Genomic DNA, 27,969 nt, shown 5'->3' on the forward strand with positions numbered 1-27,969 from the left:
CTAACTTCCAATTATACTTTCGTCCGCATTTCTCATTCCCCCCCATCTACCTTTCCTTCTACTTTGATTCCCTATCATTGTAAATAAGTTTCTAATTTTAACTGGCAAACCTTTAAGCCAGTCCTGTTAGTGTGTTGTTAAGCGTTTACAACTCTGTTACCTACCTCCCCATTTCTCTTGCGGACCTGACCGGCAGACCTAAATTATGTTCCGACGGAAAGTTTTTCTGTTTCGTGTCTGAAACACGTGGGCTCTGTTTAGTTAATAACTGCTGATTCCACGTAACATCTGGAGAGAGAGAGAGATTCGAATTAGGCAAACACTTGCATAATAAAGGGGTTGTTTGACAGGGGACATTTCTGAATACGCACACACACCCAAAAAGACATCATAAAGCCCTGAAAAAGACATACAGCTACATTGCTACGGTTGTTGAGCATGGAGAGGGTCATTTCTTGAGCCTTTTACACTTCCAGAAAACCTCTTCATCGAGTGATTTGTTTCCAGTGAGGTTACAGGACGTTCCCTGAAGCAACTGTCATTCACATACACACCCAGAGCATTTCTCCGCACTTTCCTTATCACAAGGTGTCTGGCTTGTTTTGCAAGCACGTTTGTTATGTACCAAATTCACTTTAAACGTGGAAGCTGAATTTCATGGTACGTGACTGAATTCCACAAGGGAAATAGCAACAAGAGTCTGGAAGCACTCTTATTGTGAAGGCTATGTTGAAAGTTCTCCGAAGATAATTTCTGAGCAGTGGTTTTCTTTTTCTTTTAAACTCCACATTGTATAAAGAGGTTGGATTCTGCACAAAACAACTCATAGTATTTTAATTCTTTCAACCTCCTCTAAGTGTAACAATACGTGCAATACCAGAAAGGAGAATAGTAGATTTTATTTTCACTGCAAATGTAGTTTCAACTAGTTAGGAGAGAGTTGTTGTTTTGTAAAGAGATTTTAAAAGCCTCCACGTACCCGGGCACAGTGGCAAAGTCATCTCAGTGGGCTGCAGACGTTCTGTCCTGGACATCTGTGGGTCTTGCTCATTTCCTCTCTGTTTACTGGTTCCTATATGTTCTTCTTTATTTACATTGCTGATAAACGTAAAAAAAAACATAATAAAAAGGTAGGAACAATATGAAGCGTTTTCACAATCGTATTTCAAATTAAGCTTTATGATGCCACAGCTACCCATTTGGGGAGGTTCAGGTAGCCTTGATTTTGGCAGCACACTCTTCCTATGATAAAGTATTGAATTTGAGATGATATGAAAATCTGTTCACTCTTAGCCCTGGCGGCAGCTGTTTTTGTACATGAAAATCAACTAGTGATGTTATCAGGTTGAATCCTGACAAGACAGAGGTACTGTTTTGGGGGGACAAGGGGCAGGCTGGTGCGGGGGACTCCCTGGTCCTGAATGGGGTAACTGTTCCCCCGAAGGACCAGGTGCACATTTTGGACTCACAGCTGTCCATGGAGCTGCAGGTTAATTCTGTGTCCAGGGCAGCTGTCTACCAGCTCCATCTGATATGCAGGCTGAGATCCTACCTGCCTGCAGACTGTCTTGCCAGAGTGATGCATGCACTAGTTATTTCCCGCTTGGACTACTGCAATGCGCTCCATGAAGGTGACTTGGAAACTACAACTAATCCAGAATGCGACAGCTAGACTGGTGACTGGGAGTGGCAGGCAAGACCATAGAACACCAGTCCTGAAAGACCTACATTGGCTCCCACTACATTTCTGAGCACAATTCAAAGTGCTGGTGCTGACCTTTAAAGCCCTAAAAGGCCTTGGTCCAGTATACCTGAAGGAGCGTCTCCACCCTCATCGTTCAGCCTGGACACTGAGGTCCAGCTTCAAGGGCCTTCTGGTGGTTCCCTCACTGAGAGAAGTGAGGTTACAGGGAACCAGGCAGAGGGCCTTCTCGGTGGTGGCGCCTGCCCTGTGGAACGCCTCCCATCAGATGTCAAGGAAATAAACAACTACCTGACTTTTAGAAGACATCTGAAAGCAGCCCTGTTTAGGGAAGTTTTTAATGTTTGATGTTTTATCGTGTTTTTAACGTTCTGTCGGGAGCCACCCAGAGTTGCTGGGGAAACCCAGCCAGATGAGTGGGGTATAAATAATAATAAATTATTTATTATTATTATTATTATTATTAAGCTGTCTAATGGCAGACATGTATGTGTCAACCTGTCCGCAGAGTATCTTAGGATAGGGCAGTGACATTGGGCAAACACACATATCACAGGCTTCCTGTTTCCGGGATTCTCTGTCATATCCAAAATAAAACTTCCATATCTGAAATAAGACTTCTGTATCTTCCTTAGTGGGAGGATGGCTCAAGCGGTTTGTGCATATATTCTTTTGGAAGAAACACCTGTGCAGGCACACCCCATTAAAATGTTATTTCTTTCACACACCTCATATTTTCCTTCCATGGTTCATATTCTTTGCTTTTCGAAAAGGGAACACCATCTTGCTCAGAAAATAAATTCTTCTGAGTACTATCTTCCTTTTGCTTATCTTCCTCTTCAGAGTAGCTCACGTCCGCCATATTCTACAAAAAATAGAGATACAGACACTCATTTTTTTTTAAAAAAGAACAGCCTATTTAACAAAGAAAAAAATGGAAAAAAACTATTTAAAAGTACATTATACTTTCAGGATTTGACAGAGATGATAAAAAGAGTGTCTTTAAAACTTTTTACCTCTTCACCTCCAACACGTTGTGCCATAGTGTTATAGTTTCATTTGATTTCACCCACTGAACAATGCCACACTACTGCCCCACCAAATCATCCTCAAAGTCCACCTATCTCAACATCTGAACTTGTTTGGCCAGCTTCTCATTTCAGGCATAGCTATATAATTCTTCCATCGCACATTCAACCTCAGCCTTCCAAAGATTCTTTCCACGAAGAGAAAGCTAAATCCCAAGGCATTTTTAATTCAATGTTGCTTTCAAAGCAGGCACTGCAACCAGATCCCCAAACTGCTGTGCTGGCGGAGTTTGGATGAAGCAGAGATGACCCCCCACCCCCCTGATCTGACTCCTTTTTTGCCATCCCATATTTCCCCCCTCATTCCACCAGCGAACTCACCACAGTCCCATTTCCATCCGTCACAGAGGAAGACGTGGACAAGGGTTCCGCAGAGCTCGAAGTGACTGTGAATGGTACCACAGTGTCCTCAATGATCTTGCGTTCCTGAAGGAGAGGTAAGGATGTCGAAAGAACGAAATGGTGAAAGTTTGGCAACAAAACCCAGCTGCATCATTAGGAAGCAGGCGATATAAGACTGCAATGTGCCCTTTCCCAATTTTTCCCTGGGGAAGAACGGAATGCAGGGAAGAGGCACAGGGAAGAGACTGGAAGTCAGATATAAATGGACATTTTATAAAATAATGTGTTTTAATAATAAATGTAATAAAATAAAATTGGGCAGAAAAACAAAGGATGTAACTCCCCTGGCTGGATCCCATCATAATCCAGCATTTTTTGTTTGTTTGTTTTAAATTGTTGCTACCGAGAAATTTCCATGGATAACAAAGGTACATATACCATCTCATAGCCCAACATTTTGTTTCCAACAGCAGCCAATCTAATGCCTTTGGGAAGCTTACAAGTAAGGTAAGGGGATTCATTCTGATGTATTTGCAAGGAGACTGGATGACACAGCATCCAAGCAAGTGCTGGAACTCCACACTTCCCAGTGCACTTTCCTTATTGCAAAAAAAACCGATCTTACGGGGAAGTGGGGTCATTGTGCAAATCCTCCCAGTCAACTTCAACTGAACAACCTGTTCAGTATATGACTGAAACACACCTGAAAATAGTGAGAGTCTGGCAAAAAACCCAGTTTGGAAATAAATGACGCTGCTTTAAAAAAAAAAAAAAACTAGTGCCCAGATCATTAGTAATAGTTCTGCTCTATTCTGTGCTGGTCAGCTACATCTGGAGCAATGTGGCCAGTTCTGGGGTCACATTTGAAGGAGGATATTGGCCAACTGAAGTGTGCCTAGGAAGAGGGTGACCAGGAAGACGAGCGGTTCAGAAACCATTTCCCATGTGGAACCGCTGAAAGAGTTTGGTATATTTAGCTTGGATAAAAGAAGGTTTGGTGGGGTGGGTGGGGGGACAGCTAAAGTGCTGGACTAGATCCAATGGCTGGGAAACTCCAGGGAAGTAGGCTAAACTGTAGGATAAACTTCTTAATAGGAAAAGCTGTTTAACGGTGGAACAGACTGCCTCAGTGTGGGAATGTCGAGGAAGGTAGGAGCGGATATATCGTGTTTTGATATTATCCCTCCTCACTCACGCTAGTGAGCAAACAGCAGAGCACATTCCCTTTGCAACTTATTGGAAGCAAGTTGATGATTTGTTAGAATCCTTCAATTAAGCAGTCCAGTCCGGCTTGTTCCTGTAAAGTTTCCCTTTCATTCCCCGCTTAAAATAATAACAGCACCACCACACTGTCTTCTTTAAAAGTAAGAATAAAGTTTTACTCACATTCAGTTCACAGCAGTGATCTGGAGGCAGGCTTTATCTTGTGGTTACAGTGAAAAGAAGTCTGAGCTACATCTCAGACTTTCTGCTTGTGGGCTCCATCCTATGTGAAGGTTGAGCCATGCGCTGGCTAAGAGCCAGGAGAGCGAGAGTCCAAGAGAGAGATGGTTGCGTGGCCAACCCTTTTATCTGGTCAGCTAGGGTCACGCCCATCTATTTGGTCACACACAGGGGGAGGAAGCTCCAGAGCAGGTATGACAGGAAGTCCTCCCTGTCTGGAGCAACATCCCCCTGTGTGTCCATTCTAGGCAACAGGAAAATGTTGTACTTGACTGCTCTAGTAATAATGCACCCCACACTCAGGAGTGGTGGGCTCTCCTTCACTGGAGAGGCATGGAGAAGCCATCTGCCAGGGACGCTGTACTTGCATCCTGTATTGCAGATCCTCCTCTAAGCAAGGAGTTAAGACTAGTTGACTTCTGAGGACCCCATGATTCTGGCCAAAAAAACAACAACCCCAAAAAACAACCCAACCCAAGGACAAGGCAAATTAAACACTGTATTACACCATGATATAGGTACAGCCACATCAAAGCTGCATCTCTGCCTTCGTACCTCCTCATAGTATTTGCGCTCCTCCTCTTCAACTTCCTTTTGTGCCTTTTCCCATTCTTCTTTCAACTTGTCCTGCTCTTTCTGATACCTTTCCTGCAGAGAGTTCCAACACAAGCTTTTAACTCGGGAATTATGGGAGGAGGGAAATTGTTTCCTCATCTGGGTCCAAAGAAGAGCTCCAAAAGAATATTTATTTGGAAATGCAACTGCTCTTCGATCAGTAAAAAAAAAAAGGAAGAAGCAAGACTCGCTAGAATCGGGGGATTCCTTCAGAGCTAAAAAGCAATAAAAAAGATATTCGAAAACCTTAAAATTTAACATAAAAAAAACCACAGGGGTTGCTACCCTTCCTCTTCCATAATGCCTGGTTCAGTTTTTGACATTGCATTTGCCTGCATTAAAAGATGTGGAATGGGAGTTGGGGGAAGGTACATTATAATGGCATAATGAGGGACGAAGTTTATTGACTTACCCACTGAGGAAAGAGAAACACGAAAAAGGGAGGAAGCAGAAAAACTGGCACAGAGAAGAACAGAAAAGGCAAAGGATATACAGGGTGAACATTGACTATTTGTTTCAGAAAGTTGCTTGTCTGTTTGCTATGCGTTCGGACATCTCTTATGACATTGTAAACAAATTTTATGTGATGGTTCCTGAGATCAAGTAGCAGGTTTTTGTCTATGTTCAGATAAAATGGGCTACTATTTGGAATCAAGATGGGGGACTGAACCTTTCAAAATTGCACTGATTTTAACTGCTGATTTCAAAACTGCACTGATTTTATTTTATTTTTTGTTTCTTAGAATTCCCAAGAAACTGTGGGAATGAGGCTGCTAGTATAGATGCAGAAGTGGGTGATAAAGTTGGTACTCAGGTGTGAAAAAACTGAAATATTCTGCTTTACTTTTCACAAAGTTTTAGTGCCTTAGTCCTTCCTCCTCCAATGACTGTAACATCAGCTGTAGTTCTATGACATCTTTTGGTGTGGGCAAAGGATAAGACTCAGTGCTGTAAGGAAAATCATCTAACTTTTAGAAATATCCACTAAAAATTTTTTAAAAATGAAATCTCCCTAAGCTAGATAAGATTTTTTTCACAGTCCCTGGTTCAACCTTCAATTTTATATTCATCTCAAATCGTAAGGCAGCATGGCTACGACATGTTTGATTAGCAGCGGATCAAATTTTGATTGCTGTCTGAAACAAAACCCATTCTCAGTCATAAAACAGAAGACAAAGGAGAAGGGGGGGAGGGGGGAGAGAGAGAGAGAGAGAGAGAGAGAGAACTAACAAAAAATCCACTGTACTTGGAAACATGAGATATACATTTTCATTTGGCTAGGTTTGCATCTGAGTTTAACTGAGGTTCGTAGATATATTGACTTTGGCAGTAATCTAATCAGGATAAACTGCTGCCAGTAAAATTTTAATGAAAGATGAAGAACTGTGTCAGCTTATGAGATAAACAATGTATAAAGGTCTTAAGTGGAGAAGATGACAACTAGCCAAGTAGTTGATTGTTCTAGAGTGGAATTATTTTCTAAAAAAAAATATACCCATTCCAAATGAATACCCATTTTCTGAATTAAAAAAGGAACCCTTCAAATCGTACCAATGCATATTCGCTTCCCAACATCCCTATGCCTAGCCTTTAAAATGTGTGTCTTTGAAATGCATACAGTATCATCAACACCACTATGTTGCACTTCTGAGAGTTTTGTTTGCTTTTCTCTTTCATGGAAAAATCTGGGAGCCAGTCAGGGTCTCTAGATGAATGGGGAGTCAAAGGATGATGTGAGTAATAAGCACATGTGGCTCAAGTTTTAAGGAAAACTTTCTCAACTGTGGAAAGGTAGGCTTGGGAGAAATTTCAGAAGCCACTACACTCCTCAAAAACCAGGTAGGATACAAATGTAATAAACAAATAAGGATGGGAGGTACCTGAAGCACACGCTCCTGTTCATGCTGCCATCGTTCTTGTCGCTTACGCTCTTCCTCTGGGTCCCAAGACCAGCAACCAAAACGCTGAAATAAAGTTGATGGATACTGTTAAAGGCTAGGAATACATAGCAGAAAACAAGAAGTTCCATGCTGATTTCAATGTTTATTACTTTAAAACACACACACCACAAAACCAAATATATTCTGAAGAGGATGTTTAAAATAGTCACACACACACAAACACACACACGCCAAAATGCCTGAAGCATTTCCTTTGGGAATAATAGGGACAGATGTGCCCAAAAAGTTGGTTAAATTGTTTATGTACGCCGCCACCACATCCAGAACTCTGTATGCACAGAAATGGAAAGAAGTGGAGTGGTACCTCGGTTGTCGAATGTAATCTGTTCCGGAAGACCGTTTGACTTCCGAAACATTCGACAACCGAGGCGCAATGGGCGGTCAGCAAATTCCATCCAGAAAATGGAGAAATGCGCCTCGGAAGCTGTTCGACTTCCGAGGCGTGTTCGAAAACGGAAGCATTCACTTCCGGGTTTTCGGCGTTCGGGTTCTGAATCATTCGGCATCCGAGATGCTCGAAAACCGAGGTTCCACTGTACCAACGATAGAGGAGTCGACTTTGAAATTACTGGACTATGTGGAGATGGCGAAAATATGAGGGGAGTGGAAACCCCTCAAATATATTCATACATACACATCATCTCTATCCAGTAAGGGACAAGGAAAGCTCTACCCATGAAAGTTGGCTTCTGCATGTGCAACCAGTGTGGGGACAAATATTCCCAGAATGCAATTTCCACTAGCCCCATTGTTCAAGATGTGGACCCATATATGTCTACGTCAAGAGAGAAGTGCTGGGACCAATCGATACAAATGCACCTTTGCATTTAATGTGCAGATTTTTAAAAATGTAAACAGCTTCAGTTGGGAGGGGGGAGGCAGCTGATAATAGGGTGAGAACAGGCACGGAGGGGGAAATATAATCCTTTCCTCCCTTGCGGAAAATTCCTCCTCAGAAGGTGGTATTGTGAGAATCCCCCCACTGGTGACAATGCCCTGATCCCATTAATTCCCACTGATCCTATTTGCGTTTTTAAAATAACTGCTTATTAAATGGGAAGATGCACTGAGTGCCGCATGTAGTTTGGCCATCAACAATATTTTTAAAAACCGTGTCTTAATTAGGGCTGGAGAAAGCAGTCCTCTTCTTTGTTTTACTTCTTTCTCGGGGAAAGCTCTTGATCTGACACATTCCAAATGTTGTGCTTTCTAGGCACACAGAAGAAAAATGCTGAAAATAATCACCGTATTTTTCGCTCCATAAGACGCACTTTTTTCCTCCTACAAATTAAGGGGAAATATCTGTGCGTCTTATGGAGCGAATGGTGGTCCCTGGAGCCGAATTGCCCAGGAGCCAAAAGCAGATAGTGCTTTTTATTTTACAAAGAGAAAAAGGGGTGTTGAAAGGACCCTGGTAAGCAGCTGATCAGTAAGAGATCGGGAGAGAGAAAAGAGTCCCGGCTCCCTTTCAGCCCCGCCCCCTTGCCCAGGCCTCCTTTGTTGAATGTGCTGCAGAGGGAGGTTGTTTGTTTCCCCAGCGACATGTGACTGGCTGATTAGATTATCTGTCTGGAAACTGTAGAAATGGCTCCCTTTCCTTCAGAAGCTGCAGAAATGTGAGTTGAACCCCATTAAAATGGGGCTTTTCCTCTTTGCTTTTCCCCCTTTGCAAAAGCAGCTTTGCTTTTCTCCCTTTGCAAAAAAGCTGCAAAACCTTTAGCTGATCCTCAGAAAAACAGGGCTTTTAGAGGAGGAAAACCAGAAAAATATTTTTCCCCCCCCTTGTTTCCTCCTCTAAAAACGAGGTGCGCCCTATGGTCCGGTGCACCCTATGGAGCGAAAAATACGGTAATTTAAGGCTTGGGCAAGCCAGCCACATAAGTAATTCACAATTAAGTCTGGGAACAAATAAAAAACCCCACGTATCCTTAATCTTGATACTTTTCACAAGAGGGAAAAAACACCCATAACTTACATTTGATTTGTCACTGTTATCAGTGCCAGCTGCATGGAGAGAAGAAGAATTGTAATTAAAAATGCCAAAACGTAAGCTTATTTTCCAGATGAAAGGCATCATTTATTTACATGTATTTTTACACCCTGCTCTCCAAACTTGAAAGGGTTTCCAACGCTAACAATTTAAAACTGACAAGTTAAAACTGCAGCCATTAACCTCAGATTTTGTCAGGTTCTTGGGCAAAATGTCCTCAACTCCCTGAATGGGCTTTTGCTTCCTTGCAGCCCTCCCCCGCCCCCTTTGCCCTCTCCCTTTTAGGGATGCTTAAGGATTTCACACTGCCTACACTATTAAGCAGGTCTTCAGTTTTCACCCTTCTCCAAAATCTGAAAGGCAACTCTGTGCTCAAGACACATGCCGAAGTACATTTAAAAATCAGCATTTCGGGGTAACTGACATACCAAAAAAGTGTTTTCCCTCTCTTTCTAAATGTGCATGTTGATGGAGAAGTGCAAAAGAACAAAGGTGTGAATGAACTCATGAGAAACTGGCACAGGCGGGAAACCGACTGATCCATCCATCCCTATTTGCCCCAGGCCCAATGTGCTGCAGAATAAGTGCCCTTTCTCTATGATCCTGTCACTCACTGAGCTTGGAGAGGACAGGTGACAGCAACAGCAGGTAAGGGGGATGAATAGCAAGGCCAATGGGCTCAGGGTCACAGGTAAGTCGCCTGCTTAGCAGTTGCCCAGTTCTGTCAATTCCTGACGCCGACCTCTTTTGGATTAATCCATGCAGAAAAAGATATCAAGATTCTACAAATCCTTCCTTAATAATCTGCAACTTTTTAGAGAGAGAAACCCCCCCTGATAAAACAGACAGACAGACCCTCCACCAACCGCTATGCAGACGGAGAAAGGAGACCATCAGCATTAAGTCAACTTTAGGTTCTAAGCTACTGCTGGCTACCAACAGCTACTGCTTTTTGGCCACATCTGAATGCCACATGGTATCTAAGCTCTATTTCCCCCTACGCTGAGCCATGTGGAGAAAGGAAAGGTGTCACACCAGTGCCACAGTTACCAATTTTTGGTGAGGCGGTTTTGATCTCGACAGCTTCGCGGTATTGCGGAGTGAATTTACAAAGTAGATGGCGGCATGCTCTGTTATACACCAAGGGCGAGCTCTTTGCCAACTACACGGCCGGGAAAGGCACTCTCTACGAAAGCAAGGAGGATGGGCAGAGAAACTAGCTCTGGAGACGTTCTAGAAGACACCTACGCGGTGTAGCAAGAGGGCAAGCAGCCGCATCCAAGGCCGACACTTTACCTGACTGTGAGAAAAATTGGGAGCGCCGCCAGGAGTTCCGAACCTTAAGCGGAACGCTGGGGCTGTTGGGCGACTCTAGAGTGGATGGCAGGCCGGGGGGGGGGACAAAACAAAAGACACAACACTGTGAAAGGAAAGCAGAGACCAGAGAGTAGCCAAGAGACTCAGGAAGATTATTAACAAATCTTGTTAAAGTGGGCTGGTTGGTTCTAGCTTTCCATGGCGATCAAGCGAGGGCTGTCCCAGGGAAGATGGAGCAAGCTTGTTTTCTCCCACCCCGGAGGCCAGAATCTGAACCAATGGCTTCAAGTTATAGGAAAGGAGATTCCAACTTAAATATCAGGAATCACCTTCTGACAGTAAGAGCTTTTTGACAGTGGAACAGAGAGGTGGTGGACTCTCCTTCCTTGGAGGTTTTTAAGCAGAGGTTGGATGGCCACCTGTCATGTATTTGAGATGCCTGCATGGGACTCGGTGACCCTCAGGGTCCCTTCCAACTCGAAAACTCCAGGATTCCATGTTTGAAAGCAACTAGAAAGTGGCAAAACTAATACTGTCCTAGTGCAACATGTATCCTTGATGTGTTACTCTCATGATTGTTTTGACTGCGATTTGGCTGCTTTACTTATATTTCGTAGCCCGTCTTAGGTCCAGAATGATGGGAGAAACGGAAGGGGGAAGAATGAAGACTGAACAAATAATAAATAAACAAATGGTTTCCATGGTGCTTCTTGTCCAGGGTCTGAAGGCACTCTACAGTCCCTGTTCGCCCAGTACTTCAGCTTACAGAAGTCTCCTCCTCCCACCTTCCTGCTGTCAGTGAAGGAACGGTCCTAGGAAAAGGTATCAGCCTTTTCCAGCGACAGCCCTCACACTTCTGGTTGCCTGTTCTGCTTCTGAACAGAAGTTAAGAATACCAGAGCAAGGGTGAGCTTGGTTCAGTGCCCCCAAACTGCTGGAAGATCACAATCCCATTGTGATTCAGCTTTATTCTGCCATTGCCAACCATGGGAGAATTCTACTTGGGGACACAAGGCACACCAACTCCTTTCTTCATGAAAGCCGGCAAGCAAGTGAACCAACAAACCAAGAAGTCCTCAATTAACCGTAGTTTCCCCCTCAAACTCAGAAACTATCGTAAAGAGTTTTAGAACCAGCCAGGGTATTAAGCCAACTTCAAAACTTGTCTTGTGATCCAGGCTTGTTCTGAAGCTGTAAACCATGGTTTCCCCAGTTTGGATGAAAAATAAATCTGTGGTTAACGGAAAGACTTCCTGGTTTGTTTGCTCCTGACATGGAGAGGGGAATGAAGAGGTTGTGCGTGTGGTCAAAAGGCCTGCCATAGCTTGTCTATTTTAATTTTATTTTTTTAAAGCAAAGGTATGATGTTACAGACTTGTCCTCTACCCCTCTGGCAAATGTTGAAGGATACACCGAGACTACACCCCTAATTCTTCCTCCCTCCCCACTTCCTGTTTCATTTACCTTGTGGGGCAGTATTCTGCAAAACCACTTGGCTCCTCTCAGGGATTATCTTCAAAAGTGGAAATATGATGCCTCCATCTTGCACAGGGGCTTCCAAAGTCTCTACCTAGGCCAATTTTTGAAGACTAGAATCAGTTCTAAGACAACAAAGTAGAATACAAAATATAGACCCTCCTTTTTAGCACTGCCCATCAATGGGTTTCTTAGATGCACTAATTAAACAGTCTAGGCTGTATCAGGTAAGCAGGATACTCTGCCTAACTTGCATTTATTTATTACGGAATATATGGCCTGCTTTTTCTAACCAAACAGATGCACCAAAGTGACTGGAAGTCCTAAAGACAGACACATGGAAATCACAAAACAGCTCGTCTGAATAGAATTGCTTTAATTTGTTCATGAAAACAAATGAGGGCATCTAAACATTTTTTGGCTCGTTTGTTTGCACCGACTGACATAATTCACAATGCCATCTTCCCTTATCACCTCCTTCCTGTGTAGTTACAGTCCTACATCTGTCCGAGCAGGAATATATTACACGAAACCCCCCTGCTCTGCAGACGCATAAATGAAGCTTGCTTTTTAATCTAAATCTATTTGCAAGCTAGAACTGACTAACAGAACATTCTCCCTTTCTGGGCGAGTCTTTTCCATGAGGGTACACATCTCCTCTTGGAAAAGATGAGCACTTTCCATCTTCACATGGTGGAAATGCAAAACGAAAATCAGCTGTGCATCTTGCATTTTGCTGGTCAGTCTAGACAAGAGGCAAAATGTGTCATTAGGAACTATTTCGTGCTCTCAAAAATATATTTAATAATAGCTACGCATGGACCCTATTTTCAAGCGGCAGCTAGGCTGGTGACTGGGAGTGGCCACTGGGACCATATAACACCAGTCCTAGGATCTACACTGGCTTCCAGTACATTTCCAATCACAATTCAAAGTGTTGGTGCTGACCTTTAAAGCCCTAAATGGCCTCTGCCCAGTATACCCAGAGCATCTCCACCCCCATCGTTCAGCCCAGACCCTGAGGTCCAGCTCCAAGGGCCTTCTGGCGGTTCCCTTACTGAGAGAAGTGGAGTTACAGGAGATAAAGAACTACACAACTTTTAGAAGACACCCGAAGGAAGCCCTTTATCGGGAAGTTTTTAAAGTTTGACATTTTATTAGGTTTTTATATGTGTTGCAAGCTGCCCAGGGTGGCAGCAGCAATCCAGCGAGATGAGTGGGATATTGTTGTTGTTGTTGTTACTGCAGTGTGTTGCAAGGGGAAGTTTAACACTTCCCTCATTTGTATTGTTGAAGAGCAGTGAAACTGAAGGGGTAGCACTGCTTGGTCTGCTGTTCTCGTCTTGATGGAAACCATCCTTGGGATGCTATTAGCACAGAAAAGAAGAATATGTTTTCAGACTAATAGCAGAGTGCAGGAGGAGGGATTTTTATTGGGATTATGGCAGTGGACAGAAGAACTGACCCTCCCAGAGAAAATCAGCCCCTCATGCCTGTTATCCAATAGAAAAGAATACCCCGATGTAGTTTTTAACCAATGCGCTGAACATCAAGTCTAGCTTCATCCTCAACTGTAGGTTTCAGTGCATCATGCTACCTTCTGAATAACTGGTGCTTCGACATCCTTCAGTTGCCCCCTTTCAAGTTTCTTCGGCTCCTCATTTGAGCCCATTTCCTTGCGATGATTACTGAGGGAAGAGTTCGTGGTGGAAGAGAACTCCGCCATGGCCACAGTAGGGCTGGCACGGGAAACGGTTGTGCTGAAATCTTTGTGGTCTGAAGCAGGATTGCGGGAACAAGGGGGAAAGTGAAGAAAAATCAATCAGGATGATTAAATAAGAAAGAGAAGCGCAGCCCTCCTGTCAGGAACGTTGAAAATGTTATCCAATAAAAAGACACAACGGAAAATATATTCAGAAACGTTTATCTGAGCATATACCGTTGCTTTGTTTTAATTCTCATTTTACGTAACTGTTGCATGCCGTGTGTGTGTGTGTGTGTGTGTGTGTAGACACACAGAAGAAGAAAAATAAAGTGTAGGCGATGGCCACTATTTCTAGAAAGCAGAAAGAAGGCCACAACTTTTAGCCAGTAAGTGCTTTTTTCTATTTATTTTTTTAAAAACGTATAGGGGTACTCTCATTTTCCTACTCATACTGTAATACTGCCCCTCAATGCGTACCCCTTCGTCCCCCCCCAGAAAAAAGCACTGGTTAGAAATATGAAGTTGACTAAAGTGATGCCCCAAACTATCGGACAATACACTCAAAAGATGCAGTATTACTTTAATATAAATACTTTTGCAGATGATCAGCAGCATCTAAAAGGAGGCATTCCACCTGCTCTCACATTGAAAGGAATGCCTCTCCTAAGATGGTGCCCACTATAAAACATACCTGCAAAGGATAGAAACAAAATATTGCATGCCTCTTCCTTCAAAATTTATTGATTTATCCATACATACATAGCTTTAATAATTAAAAAGCCAGTTACTAATTTAAATTTCGTTCCCATTTCCCCCCACTCTTAATCTCAGGGTCATGGGTTCAAAATCCACATTGGGCAAAATATTCCTGCATTGCAGGGGGTTGGACTAGATGACCCTGGTGTTCCCTTCCAACTCTACCATTCTATGATACTTCTATGATACCAGGAGGGCGTCATACTGGTTGACCTGCTGTTTAAAGTAATGTGGGTTTTTAAAATAAAGTTTTATGCATTATATACTTTCCAAGTTATTTTCCATGCTTTTGTTTTGAAAAACATCGTAACCCATCGAAAGCCTTTTTAAAACCCAGGCAAAAACAAACATTATGTTCACTGCTGTAAACTGCTTAATTAGAAGTTAGCTTTCTTTCACAAAACCTCTAGAGGGCACTGTTCATGTATGTGTATAGACAAAAAGCCTATATAATATTCCTTAAAGCAACGAACCTGGAGACAGTCTTTCCGAATCGGTTTTCTCGTTTTGGTTGGTTGATTTAGCTTCTTCCGTCAAGGTGCCCTGCAGAGAACATTTATATTACTTTCAATCCACAGGCGGAACAAGTACAAACTTTTGTATTGTTCATCATGCAACAGCAGAATTTGCTCCTCCAGTGGCCGGGATATTAATTAAGCCACTTATTTTAGAGCAGTTACACACTGGCTTGAATTAGCCTGCTTCACAACAAGGGTCATTGAGCGGAAAAGCAATAACAACTCGCAAATGGGAATGAAGAAAACATCAAACTTTTGTTTGGTTTTCCATCACAGAACAATATACCAAACTTTTATATTGGCCATATTTCCATGCCGCACCAAACCATAACTGAGTGCAATGCAATTGAGCCCCCGTGAGCCACTGTAAATAAATTTTTATTTTTATTTTTATTTTTATTTTTATTTTTATTATTATTATTTACACCTTTCCTCTATTCCACCTGTGAGACTGGAAAGAGAAGTTTGGAAGCGTTTGCTTCTCCATGGTTTGTCGTCTTGTATGAAATTATAAACTATGGTTACCCTTTACTCTGGTTCGTTTTAAGAAAAGTTGAAAACATTATTTTAACTCGGCCTTTAAAAAACAAAACAAACCATAGTTTTGATAATCTTGCAAGAGGCTAGCAAGGACCGCCGACTCAGGCTGCAATTTATCCCACCTATGTAGAGGCCCAGACGGCGCTGATTGGCCGGCTGAACCAGCCTATACAAAGCCTACCAGTTTGGCCATTCGCTGGCAGGTAGGCAGCCAAACCCTCACCCCCTTCACTGGATCACCGCAGGGCACGTACACCGGCCAACCATTTAATAATAATAATAATAATAATAATAATAATAATAATAATAATAATAATAATAATTTATTTGTACCCCACCCATCTGGCTGGGTCTCCCCAGCCACTCTGGGCGGCTTCCAACAAATATTAAAATACATTAAAATATCACAGATTAAAAACTTCCCTAAATAGGGCTGCCTTCAGGTATTTTCTGAATGTCAGGTAGTTGTTTATCTCCTTGACCTCTGATGGGAGGGCGTTCCACAGGGCGGGCGCCACTACCGAGAAGGCCCTCTGCCTGGTTCCCTGTAGCTTTGCTTCTCGCAGTGAGGGAACCGACAGAAGGCCCTTGGAGCTGGACCTCAGTGTCCGGGCAGAACGATGGGGGTGGAGACGCTGCTTCAGGTATACAGGACCGAGGCCGTTTAGGGCTTTAAAGGTCAGCACCAACAATTTGAACTGTGCTCGGAAATGTAATGGGAGTCAATGTAGATCTCTCAGGACCGGTGTTATGTGGTCCTGGTGGCCACACCCAGTCACCAGTCTAGCTGGTAACTAGGTAAGCAGACTTCCCTGTGAATGGCTCCCATGTAGCACAGGGTTCCATCTAAACGACCTTAATTACACTAATTTTATTTCCTTGCAAAAAAATAATAATAATTATCCTACACCTCAACCAAGTTTCCAAGAGCATCTTACAAAAACCAAGAACGCAATACAAATTGTTACTTTCCAAATCTCAAAAATGACCCATGTGAAAAGAGGCTCTCCCCCCACCCCAATCGACATCCCACGTAAAAGACCCTAGTCATTGGCCCATTCCGAGTAATTAACATTGGGTCTCCTATTCTCCCCGTGGGCCCCCCCAAATCTGCTCTGAACTTGAGGGTTCCCTGCACTGTGCGCATGGAAGTCTGTTGCATCAGCAGAACTGTGGCCCAGCTGCTGGGATCTGCTGACAAATAAGCTGCCATGTGGCTGGGGAAGCGTTTAAAGCAGTGGCATGCAATGATATATATATATTTTTTGTAGGGAAACAGGGACAGAGGTGCCAACTTGCTGGGGCAATGTGGGGGTAGTGATGTCATGACCTCCTGAGACGTGTGTGAGCATCTCGCCTCCCTCCTTAAGCCTGGCAGAAGCTTTCCAGGCTTTGGGAAGGAGGCGTTGGGCATTAATGCTTTAATTTATTGGGAACATTTACAGGACTCGCCTGGTCCCCTAGTCCACTGATGGCACGCTATTGGTTTGAAGGACACCTGAAATGCACTGTGAGAGAGAGACTGAAAGTGCTCCTCCTCTCGGTCCACCCCCGTTGCAAAGCACGGCCAATCGGATGGCCTGGTCCTTACTGCCTGCGCTCTGTCTTTGCTGTGCTCGATGAGTCGCTTTAGAACAAGCTCGGTGCTAGGGCTGTTTTCTTCTCCCTCCACCGAGGAACCGTCCACCACAATGCTGGACTTTGGCGATCGGCTTGGCGAAGGGGCAAATATCAACGTTGTGCATTCTCTCTCTCGTTCCTCTTCCACTCCGTTGACAGCTTCCCCGTTCATGCTGACTTTTCCATCGACCTGCAGGGTACAGTTTCAAAAAACCACGTGGGTAACGTAAAATTGAGAGGCCCAAGGCAAGGTGTATTATTTCTCAGCCGGAAGAAATGAAAATTCTTTTTGTGGCATCAGTGTTTCTGGCAACTCCACGTGCGGTTATTCTTTCCCAGACACTTCTGATTCTCTCTTTCCTCCCCTGCTCTCTCCTCTGTTGTCTTCCCCTCTTGTAAAACTTACATTTTAAGCCAGGGGTCAGCAAACTTTTTCAGCAAGGGGCCAGTCCACTGTCCCTCAGACCTTGGGGGGGGGCGCGCGCGGACATTTGAGATTAGGTTTTGCATTTCTCTTCATGAACTCTAATAAAATTTATTTAAAAAATAAAAAACCCCATCAAGTAAATCCGCACACATGTACATATCAACAACTGCTCTGAAGGAAAGCATGTTCCCAACAGCGGGCATTCAGCGATGCAACTGGGGCACGACTCACAATTTACCAAAATATTTTCAGTCAATTTGTCTGCTTTAAATTCTTCCCTGGTCTACTTTCTGGCCCTAGTAGGACCAACGTGGCCAGTTGGCCCTGGTGATCATTTGATGTCTACTGACTGGGGGTTCTTCCCCCCCAATGACCCCTGAATTTTTGAATTTTATTGATATTTATGCTGCATTTATGTTGTATTTTATGCTGTTTTTAAGTCTCATTTTAATCAGTGTTTTATATTTGCTGTTAGCCGCCCTGAGCCCAGTTTTTAAACCGGGAAGAGCGGGGTATAAATAAAAATTTGTTAGTTTATTTACTTACTTATTATTATTAATCTAAAGCAGCAAAAATAATGATGAAGACCCTTGTCATATTTGAAACGGGATTCTTGAAAGCTTCCCCCTTTTTTCTCTCTCCTGAGCTACCTTTGACTCACCTAACGCAACCTACCTTAAAGGTTCTCAACACCTGCTGTGTGCTTTTGGGCTGGCAATAAGGCTTGGCAGTCAGCATAGGCACAGCCTTCGAGACAAACGGTTTGCTTGGAGAGGTGCGGCCTGTTGAGATGCTGGCTTCTGACCCGCCGGCAGGAGCGATGGTTGCCTCTACTTTGGCAGTGTACTTGGGGGCGGGGAGCGATTGTTGCCGTAAGTATCTCATGGGGTTGGGGTCCTTGGGCGGGGACGACGAATTTGGCTCGGCTGAATGGCTTCTCTCCAGGATTTTTGGCATCTCCAAGCGCTCGAGGACGGCTTCGCTAATGGTGAACCTCTCGATGTACTGCTGGAGAATATTATCCGCTTCCTCGCGCGACCTGGCATTCTTGTAGGCTTCGTGCAGAGCTCTCTCTCGCCTCTCTCTGTTTCGGGTGTAACAGAAGCAAGGTTGCAAAGGGGTACCTATCATTATTGCCATTAAATAAATTTGGATGCCGCCCGACACCCGCAGGTCTCGGCGCGCCTACGACATAAAATCACGTTATAAAAGACGCAAAATACAGAGTAAGTTGAATAAGTCAGCATGTGTGCAAAAAAAAAGAGGATGCCCTGCTCGTTTCTGCTTTGCAAGAGAGTCTGGGCAAAGTAGCATCCAGCCTCAGTTCACTTAAACTAACTTAATGGCTGGCGCCATTTTATACCATAAGTCAGTCGAGCCTGTACCACTTCCCACTGCAGTAAGAAACTTCCTAACTTGAATGTAACCCTTTGGCATATAAAATACTGCTTCAATAAATGCAACACTCTGCCTTTTAGAACGTTTGTAAGTAAAGCATTTTAAACTTACTTAAGTGTGGTCTGTTCACTGCAGGAGGGGTAGAAAGAGTGGAGCACTTTGCAAGTGGACTAAATGGGATAGGCAAAAGGTTAAGCAGCCTATATTCTTAACACTTTACTGTACTGCTTGACTTTGTGAGCTTAAACTCTTATTCTTTTATTATTTACCCTACAAACGGGGGTCACAGTAATTCTATACCCCGTGCATCCTCCACCTTACTTCACTGAGCTCCACAGCTTTAAGTAATTTTTTCCTAGCCAGCTCACTTCTGCCATCAGAACTAGAAAACTACTTTAAAATATTGGAGCTTGGTGAGGTGAGATGGAGGCTAGATTTTGCTCCCTGTTCTTCTTTGCAAAAGAACACACATCATGCTTTGAACACAGCCAGTGCTTATTCGACACCCACAGAGCTGGCCTACACATCTAGTTGCACTTCAAGAATCCTCAAACTGTGCTTTCATTAAATGAACCTACTTCTCCTCCACAATTTCTCTGTAGGTCTTTATGCTTTTCCTTCGCTCACTGGCCTCCTCAGTGCCAGTCAGTAGTCTCTCCATCTTCTTTCTCTCGGCTTCTTTTTTAAATAAGTCCTGAGAAGCACTTCTCCGGCGACTTTTCCACCTGGCTAAGTCCTGCAGGAGGAAGAAGGGCAGGGGGACAAAACTGTAATGATTAGGCATGATGCAGAAAATCAACTCTGTGAGGTACAATAATAATAGTAATAATAATAATAATTTATTTACATGCCACCCATCCAACTGGGTTGCCCCAGCCACTCTGGACGACTTCCAACAAACCAAAGCACAGTAAGACATCAAACATAAAAAACTTCCCTATACAAGGCTGCCTTCAGATAGGTAGGTTCGGTTACTTGTCTTCCGCCAGTAGGCCGAGACCCACAAATAGGTAGCACCCCAACCTAAGGTCTGTTGTAGCACAGTCATTTCCTCTCTTTGTTTAGACTAGTGTTTCCCAAGCTTGCATCTCCGGCTGTTTTCAGACTACAATTCCCATCATCCTTCACCCCTGGTCCAGCTAGCTAGGGAGGATGGGAGTTGTAGTCCAAAAACAGCTGCAGACCCAAGTCAGGGAAACCCTAGTTTAGACTAAATATACATATGAGAAAGCCGGAGAGTGGGTGACCTGAGGCAAAAGAAAGGATGAGCTTCCTGTAGCTGCCTTTGTATAACGCAGTGAAGTATTCAAAGCGGTTCAGATAATCTTTACAACAAACCTGTAAAATAAGTCAATAGCATCATCTCCTCTAAACTGCAACTGAAAATGTGGCTCGGCCACCAAGTGGCGAAGGTGAAATCCGAAGCAACACTGCCGTGAAATCTGCGCTCCCAATTTCTCGCGGGTTTCCTTCCCCCTGCAAAAGAGTCTTCGGTTCTCATACTCACATCCTGCCACCGGTCCTCTTCCTCTTTGAGCTGGTGGTGAATAGCCTGCAGCTTCTCGTGGCGAGCTTGGCTATGAGGTTGCATCACGGCAGCCTCATCTGTGCACCTCATGTCAAACATGCTCACGCTCCTGAAAAGAAAAGCGAGGAAAGGATGAGGAAGGAGGCGATTTGTCGCGGATAGGCTTTGCGCGTTTCTGCCACAGGAGGGCGCTGGAGCAAACTTAAATGCACCGCGTTCTACAGAAAGCTCTGAAGTGGCAAAGCTGGAGGTGGCTTTGCATGTCCATCCATGTGCTTTTTTTCTTTAGTATGCACAAGGCTATAGTAACGTGCGTGCAAATTGGCTGCTTGTGGTGCGTTCCAGTAACACCGCTGCAAAAGGAGGTCTGCACGAAGCTGCCCTTTTGCTTGGCATCTGATGTGAATTGAGCACAGCCCTGAACTTGCATAATTTCTCAACTGTCCCCTTTTTCATAAGGAAATACAACAATAATCGTTCTTCTGGCGTTAATAGCACCGGCGGGAAAGGTTTTGGAGTGAATCAGCACCAGTGGTTTTCAAACTGCATTCAGGCAACATTAGGATTCCCCAGTGAGAATTTCGGTAATGATGGAAAAATTCCCCTCGCCCACCTCTGCTGATCTTGTTTTGCAATGCACAGAGGGGAGGCCTGAATGTGGCTTAGGCTGTGCTCTCGGTTCATGGGGTGTTATGTACGGTGGCCGTGTTCAGATGTCATGATGTGAGTGAGTCTAGGCAAGCCTGATCTCCGTTCCTGTCTTCTCCCCTGATGCAGCCGCAAGGAGTTCAGAAGCTTCCACTTCTGTTTTTGCTTAAAAACAGCATGTCGTCCAAACTGCGGTTAACACCAACCATGGTTTCTTGGGGGGGGGGAGCCAACTTGAAACCATGGCGGTGTAAACAGATCATTAACATTAGCCACAGTTTGCACAACATGGCGTGTTGTGGTTTAGCGAAACCTTCTGTACTTTTCCTGGCAGTTGCATCTAAAGAACAGATGAGAAAGGAACGAGCAGTGAGCCCCAGGCTTACCTCGCCTTGTACACAAACATAAAGGTTAGTAGTGTGATCACTGAACACAACTGGTGGGGACTTGATAGGCCATATTTGTGCCCCACATGAACTGAGTGTGTGCCTTCAGATAAGTCCCAGAATCCACTGCAATGCACAAGGGCTCCCTGGCAGACATGGAAAGTGTCCCCCCTCCCACTAAAGGTAAAGGTAAAGGGACCCCTGACCGTTAGGTCTAGTCGCGGACAACTCTGGGGTTGCGGCGCTCATCTTGCGTTACTGGCCGAGTGAGCTGGCGTACAGCTTCCGGGTCATGTGGCCAACATGACTAAGCCGCTTCTGGAGAACCAGAGCAGCGCACGGAAACGCCGTTTACCTTCCCGCTGGAAAGGTACCTATTTATCTACTTGCACTTTGAGGTGCTTTCAAACTGCTATGTTGGCAGGAGCTGGGACCGAGCAACGGGAGCTCACCCCGTTGCAGGGATTCGAACCGCCGACCTTCCAATCGGCAAGCCCTAGGCTCAGTGGTTTAGACCACAGAGCCACCTGCATGTGTCCCCCCCACTAGAAAGTTTGAAAACCACTTATCTAAGCTTTAGCTATGAAAGGACCATGAGTTACTCAGAGTAAAGATTCCTGGTTTCCTGAAACAACTGAAGTGATACCTTAAGAGACAATTGAGATGTACATACTGCAGGTTAAAAATGCCAACAGGTGAGTTAAGCGGTGAGAGCCAACCCTATTGAGCACACATGCAGAGTGAATGGTCACAGAATTTCATCGTTATTCTGGTTTAAAAAACAACAACAACCCACCAAAGTACCACTTATTAAAACACACCATTACACAAGGAGCAGCAATCACGCCCCATCACAGTCTCCTTTGCAAGATGAAGTTAGAGGCTGGTAGTTAAAAAATGCTGGGTAAGATAAAATGCCACAAGAGCATGAGACAAGGACAGTATATAGAGCTGGTTAATTTTCAGATATCAGTACATATTTACAGAATATGTACCATATTTCTGGTTGCCTTTGGATGGAAGTGCAGTTAATTGTATAAATTAAGCTAAGCACATCTTCCTCCTTTGTGTTTCTGTATGAACACGCCCATAACATGAAGAGATTAGGAATCTCCAACATCGAATTCTCAGCAGCCTCACTAAACTACCATGCCACAATGGTGTAACATCAACGCAGGAGCCAAGTGCAGACGTCTTCTGCCATCTACCAGTTTCTGTTACAATCCTTCATACAACAGGCCTGCTTAGCCCATTTTCTATTTGAAAGTATGTGAATTGTATGGAACTATCTAATGATGCCTCAGAATGCTACAGAGCCACATTTCTCCTCCTAGAATTGGCTTTTAATGCACATTTGCAACAAAATTTAAGGTTCAGGGCGGGTTGCTTTTTTGTTTTGTTTTGTTATTAAAAACGGATCCCCCAGTACATTAAAATAATCATCTCTTGTGGGAATACAGTCAAGATCTTTATTCTTGCTTTCCATTTCTTTGCTCCTAAGTACTTGCCCTTTAAAATGATGTAATATTACAGGAAAACAATGAAACACCTATTTTTTATTTTTTTATTTAAGGGTTTGAGACTATCCTCGAGACTTCATAAATTATACGCAAGCAGTCATGTTATTAAAGCGTAGCAGAATTTTATTTTAACGAACTAAGGTCTACATTAGTTTCCTTCTGGGATAAATCTTTAAGTGACGGGATGGGAAACCAATTAACTTTATTATATGGCATAGTAAGTTATGTTTAGGGGGGCCGGGAAGTTGGATGCCAAAGGGTAACTGAAAGTCAGAGTCAGGCCAGAGTTGTGGACATCCATAGAAAAATCCAGAGTTGGAGTTAGTTGTCCCTAGACTAGGCATTCTAAGGTCATAGTCGGTGACATGAAACTGGAGCCAAAATAAGTGTTTGAGGATGAAACCAGCAGAAAATACACTTCTGTTGACCTGGTGTGGTATTGCAGACCCTCCAAGTGTCCCTATTTTCCCGGGACTGTTCTGTCCTGGTTTCTGATTTGATCCCGGAATGTCCTGCTTTTCCTAAGGATGTCCCTATTTTCATCAGAGAAATGTTTGCGGGTATGGAATTATGTGACCCCTGAGCCAAGGAGATAAGTAACTATACAATCTTTAGAAGATACCTGAAGGGAGAACTGCATAGGGAAGTTTTTTAATGCTTAATGTTTTATTATTTATTTATACCCCATCCATCAGGCTGGGTTTCCCCAGCCACTCTGGGCGGCTCCCAACAGAATATTAAAAACACAATAAAATATTAAACATTAAAAACTTCCCTAAACAGATGTCTTCTAAAAGTTAGATAGTTGTTTATTTCCTTGACATCTAATGGGAGGGCATTCCACAGGGCGGGTGCCACCACCAAGAAGGCTTTCTGCCTGGTTCCCTGTAACCTCACTTCTCACAGTGAGGGAACTGCCAGAAGGCCCTCGGAGCTGGACCTCAGTGTCCAGGCGGAACGATGGAGGTGGAGATGCTCCTTCAGGTATACAGTGGTACCTCGGGTTACAAACACTTCAGGTAACAGACTCTGCTAACCCAGAAGTAGTACCTTGGGTTTAGAACTTTGCCCCAGGATGAGAACAGAAATTGGCAGCAGCGGCACGGCAGCACCCATTAGCTAAAGTGTTACCTCAGGTTAAGAACAGTTTCAGGTTCAGAACAGACCTCTGGAACGAATTAAGTTTGTAACCAGAGGTACCACTGTACTGGGCCAAGGCCATTTTATTTTATTTTTCATGCTGGGGGAGGAAATGCAAAACTTATGCCAGGGATCCTACAGGGTAATTTAACTGTGCTTTGGCTTTTGAATCTCAACCTGATGCAATAAACTCATCCCCTCAATTTACTACTTCGTAATCTACTCCTGGACCTAGCCTCCCTTATTTATAATTCCAGTTCCTTTAGTCATCGCAAGCGAGTGGGCCCTACAGAGCCCACAGATTTTCTTTTTTTTTAAAAAAAGGATCAAGCCACACATTAGCAGAAGTCATATCTTGCAGTAACATCCACATGCTTAATAGCTTTCTGGAAAGGCATGACTTCAGATCACATATCATCACATCACAGTGCATATGTTAAAGCACGTATATTTCGAACAGCTCCGCATCGGAACAATGACAAGTAAGAATGGTGCATAAGCTGAATTTAAAATTAGTAATAAATATGGAAAGCATGCAGCTTAAGTTGTTAAAGCAACCCACCGAGCACACAACAACTTACACTGCGTCATCAGACACAGGAGTTCTGGAACCGAATCTATAAAACCAAATATAAAATTAGAGAGGCTTTGTGGGGGGTGGAGATATAAATTGCATTGAGAGGAAACGGGGGGGGGGGGGTAGAAGAGGAAAACCACATCAAGCAAGGAGATTTTTATTTGAAGCCAGTCTTCTCCATCAGTTCAGGGTGTGGAATGAACATTGCATTTTCAAAGCGTCACATGTGAGATCACACTTTAATCCTTCACACAACAACTAAAAAAACCAAATCAAACAATTTTTTTTTTAAAAAAATGTTTTTAAAAGTTGGAACACCCTGTTAGGAAGCCACACTGTGAAACCAAGGCTGGGAAGTGATTCCCCATAAAAGCAGATATAAAAAGTAAATCTTGTTTTATGAAATGAGCCACACATGCAGTAGTTACATGTTGCACCATGCATAAATCAATATCCGTTAAAAAGACATTTCAATATGTATAGTAACCGGGCCCTGAGATGCATCCCGCAAAGGGGGCGGGGGGAGACCCAGAAAATGTCATTGGATCTTGCACGTGAATACATTTCGATGTCCATCCTGAAAGTTTATGCAACTCATTAGCAATGATTAAGTTTCATTTGGCACATATTTATATCCAGAAAAATCATAGCCATTTAAATGGATTGGAAGCTCTCCAAAGAATCTACCTTGCTCTCCCAAACCAACACCTTCCCCTTCATTCCTATAGTCTGTTTTGTAGAGATTTCTTAGAATTTCTGGGAAAGAAACAAAAAAGAAAAACGCACCACTGGAAAGTACTTTATTAGTTTCAAAACGGCACACTTCCGAAGTACATTATGGCTAATCCACAACTGAAACATTCAGCGCAAGAGCAAAACAGGCTTGTTTCCAGCATGCGCACACCAAACACACTACAGATGGCGTTAGGGTTCAATTTCTTGACCACAAGGTAGCTCACGTTTGTGCATGTCCGTCCTTTAGAGACGTAAATCCTTGGCTGTTTCTTTCAGTAAGCTGCATCTCCAAAGAATCTCCTGGCTGGAGCGGCTTGGAGTCCAGCAGGTCCTTATGAGCAACAGAAGAGGCGCCATCTTGTCTTATACCAGGGACTCTGTGTTTCCCATCTTCCAGTGTGTGCTCAGGTTGCGCCAAAAGCTTTTGAGGGCTTTCTACACAAAACTTTGGATGCTTTTCGGGGACTGCCGAGTCCGTCACGGTAATGCTAAAAACGTTAATTTCTGATTTAGCTTGTAGCGAGACACCCCATATGTACCCAGCATGCACTCCTCTTAACTGACATAGAAAGTAACAGATGAGATTATGACACAAACCATGGATGGCTATGGCAAAAGCAAATACTATTTTCAGCAACAGTGGTAGTTCTTGCCTGGGGGGGGGGGGGAAGCAGCATGTCTGGTTTCACCCAAAGGCAGCAATGAACTGGGTTGTTTTTTGTTTGTTTGTTTGCAACAGAGCTTACCCAACACCATCAACTGCACTCTGGCTTCACCGAAACCAATAAACCTTTCTGATATTGGGGGAACTCTCAGCACCTACCTTATGTGGCACAATGTTGTGTCCCCTTCATGTGCCACCCCAAGGAGGACCCTGATTTGGATGAGTCACAGGTCACCTCACTTACGAGGGGAACTCTCAGCACCCCATTTCCACTGCCTCAGCCTGAGGAAGTGGGTCTCCCATCTTCCTCAGACTCTGGGGGTGCCTCCCCCTGTAGCTTCTCCCACACCACAGACATGTGGGAACTATGGGGTCCTTCAGAACACCGCAGGAAGAATAGCCAATGCATTTCTGTGATACCCAAAGATGGAAGCAAGATGGACCAGAGGTTTTGAACACTGAGTTTTGGTTCAAAATTTTGCTCGGCCATAAAGGTCACTGGGTGACCCTGTGCCAGTCACTGGGCTAAAGCTCAGGAAATCTCAGTATGTCTGAACAAGAAGCTCTTCGTTTAACATTGGGGGTTGTTGTAACGGCAAAATGGGGAATGCTACACGCTGCTTATTTGTCAACAGGCAACAGCCTAAGCTACCCGACGCACTTGTATTTCAGAGTCTATAAAGACTCAAGGGCTCACTCAGAAATCTTTTCCCTCACACCTTGCCTCCCCATTATCTGGAAGTTTTGAACAAATTTACTTGGCATGAGTGTGGTGCCAATACCTAGCCCGCTCAAAAACGTCTCAAAAATGTTTTTATCCCCTGCATAAGAGGTTTCCGTTTCCCTTTCCCATTCTCAGGGCACTTGATAACTTCTTTAAGCATTTTGCTGGCTGAGGTGGTCATGTATGCTTGGTGTGTGTGTGTGTGTGTGTGTGTGTGTGTGTTTTCCATTAAACATTCTCCAGTTTTCTGCAGCCTCCCTGGCTGCCTACACTTCTGAATCTAAAAAAAAGCCCTATGAGAGGAGATATACCTCATGTCACCTCTCTCTAAGCTTTAATTGAAATCAGGAAAGCTGCCTCATGAGTGCCTGAGTTTGGTCCCCTCGCTGTTTCTGTATTCATCCATTTGTTTTATTTAAAGAAATTTACAGATGAACGTTGAAATGAGTCAACTTTCCATACTGCAGTAGTCCATGTCCTCCTTAAATGACCACGCCCAGAATTTGGTGCTGGGTAACCAATGGCTTGCAGGGTCCCCCCGTGCTGTTTAACATCTACATGAAACCACTGAGGGGTTTGGGCTGCTGTGTCAACTCCTATCATCCTCGGCCTGCATCGGGGATGATGGGAGTTGTAGTCCAATGACATTTAGAAGGCCTCATCTCTGGCCTCTGTATGCCTATTCAAGTCATTCACAGTCTAAAGGAAAAAAGAGCCTACTTTGGTTAACCTTCCCTGCCTAACGTCACTTAGAAATTCTTACTCGGCAGCCAAGTGAAAGACTACTGACAAACTCAGTGCATCAAAAGGAGACATATAGCTGCAGAACTGAAAAAGCAGGCCCTTAAAAAAAGAGAGAGAGACTGCAGAATAGCTTTCTGACCTCTTGACTTGCTGTTCAGTCTTTACAAGATCCTCAGTTGCTTCCCCACCATTCTGCTGTTTCGAGAAAGGAACTGGGAGGAACTGACTAACACTTGGTCCAGTCTGCTTCGGAAAATCTCTGGTTCTTCTCACCATCATGTCATCTTTCCCTGGATTCCTGAATCCTGCTTTGCCTCCTGCTGCATTAGTTCTGTGCTCGTCTTGGTCTTTAGACTTCTTAAAGCCATCTTCGCATGTGGCAAAAAAACTTAGGGATACAGGGGA

The 27,969-nt window shown here is 43.9% G+C and overlaps 1 protein-coding gene across 5 annotated transcripts in view; it reads right to left on the bottom strand.

Moving 5' to 3' along the window:
- Positions 1-129: 129 nt before the first annotated feature.
- Positions 130-27,969, bottom strand: part of LIMCH1 (LIM and calponin homology domains 1) — a 48,952-nt gene continuing 21,112 nt past the window's right edge. For 2 of the 5 annotated variants that reach the window (XM_033159712.1, XM_033159711.1), the window contains 16 exons: positions 25,657-25,920; positions 24,702-24,737; positions 20,406-20,535; positions 19,477-19,634; positions 18,176-18,584; positions 17,045-17,263; positions 14,869-14,938; positions 13,532-13,710; positions 11,923-12,028; positions 9,127-9,155; positions 7,071-7,154; positions 5,131-5,223; positions 3,112-3,216; positions 2,431-2,567; positions 980-1,098; positions 130-288 (listed from right to left, as the gene is read on the bottom strand). In XM_033159712.1, the coding sequence (XP_033015603.1) occupies positions 161-288; positions 980-1,098; positions 2,431-2,567; positions 3,112-3,216; positions 5,131-5,223; positions 7,071-7,154; positions 9,127-9,155; positions 11,923-12,028; positions 13,532-13,710; positions 14,869-14,938; positions 17,045-17,263; positions 18,176-18,584; positions 19,477-19,634; positions 20,406-20,535; positions 24,702-24,737; positions 25,657-25,920 (2,266 nt within the window). In that variant the 3' untranslated portion in view covers positions 130-160. The remainder of the gene's footprint in view (positions 289-979; positions 1,099-2,430; positions 2,568-3,111; positions 3,217-5,130; positions 5,224-7,070; positions 7,155-9,126; positions 9,156-11,922; positions 12,029-13,531; positions 13,711-14,868; positions 14,939-17,044; positions 17,264-18,175; positions 18,585-19,476; positions 19,635-20,405; positions 20,536-24,701; positions 24,738-25,656; positions 25,921-27,969) is intronic. The other 3 variants (XM_033159714.1, XM_033159715.1, XM_033159713.1) reach the window with 3 other exon arrangements.

Source organism: Lacerta agilis, chromosome 9 (assembly GCF_009819535.1).
Source record: "Lacerta agilis isolate rLacAgi1 chromosome 9, rLacAgi1.pri, whole genome shotgun sequence".
NCBI lineage: Eukaryota > Metazoa > Chordata > Lepidosauria > Squamata > Lacertidae > Lacerta > Lacerta agilis.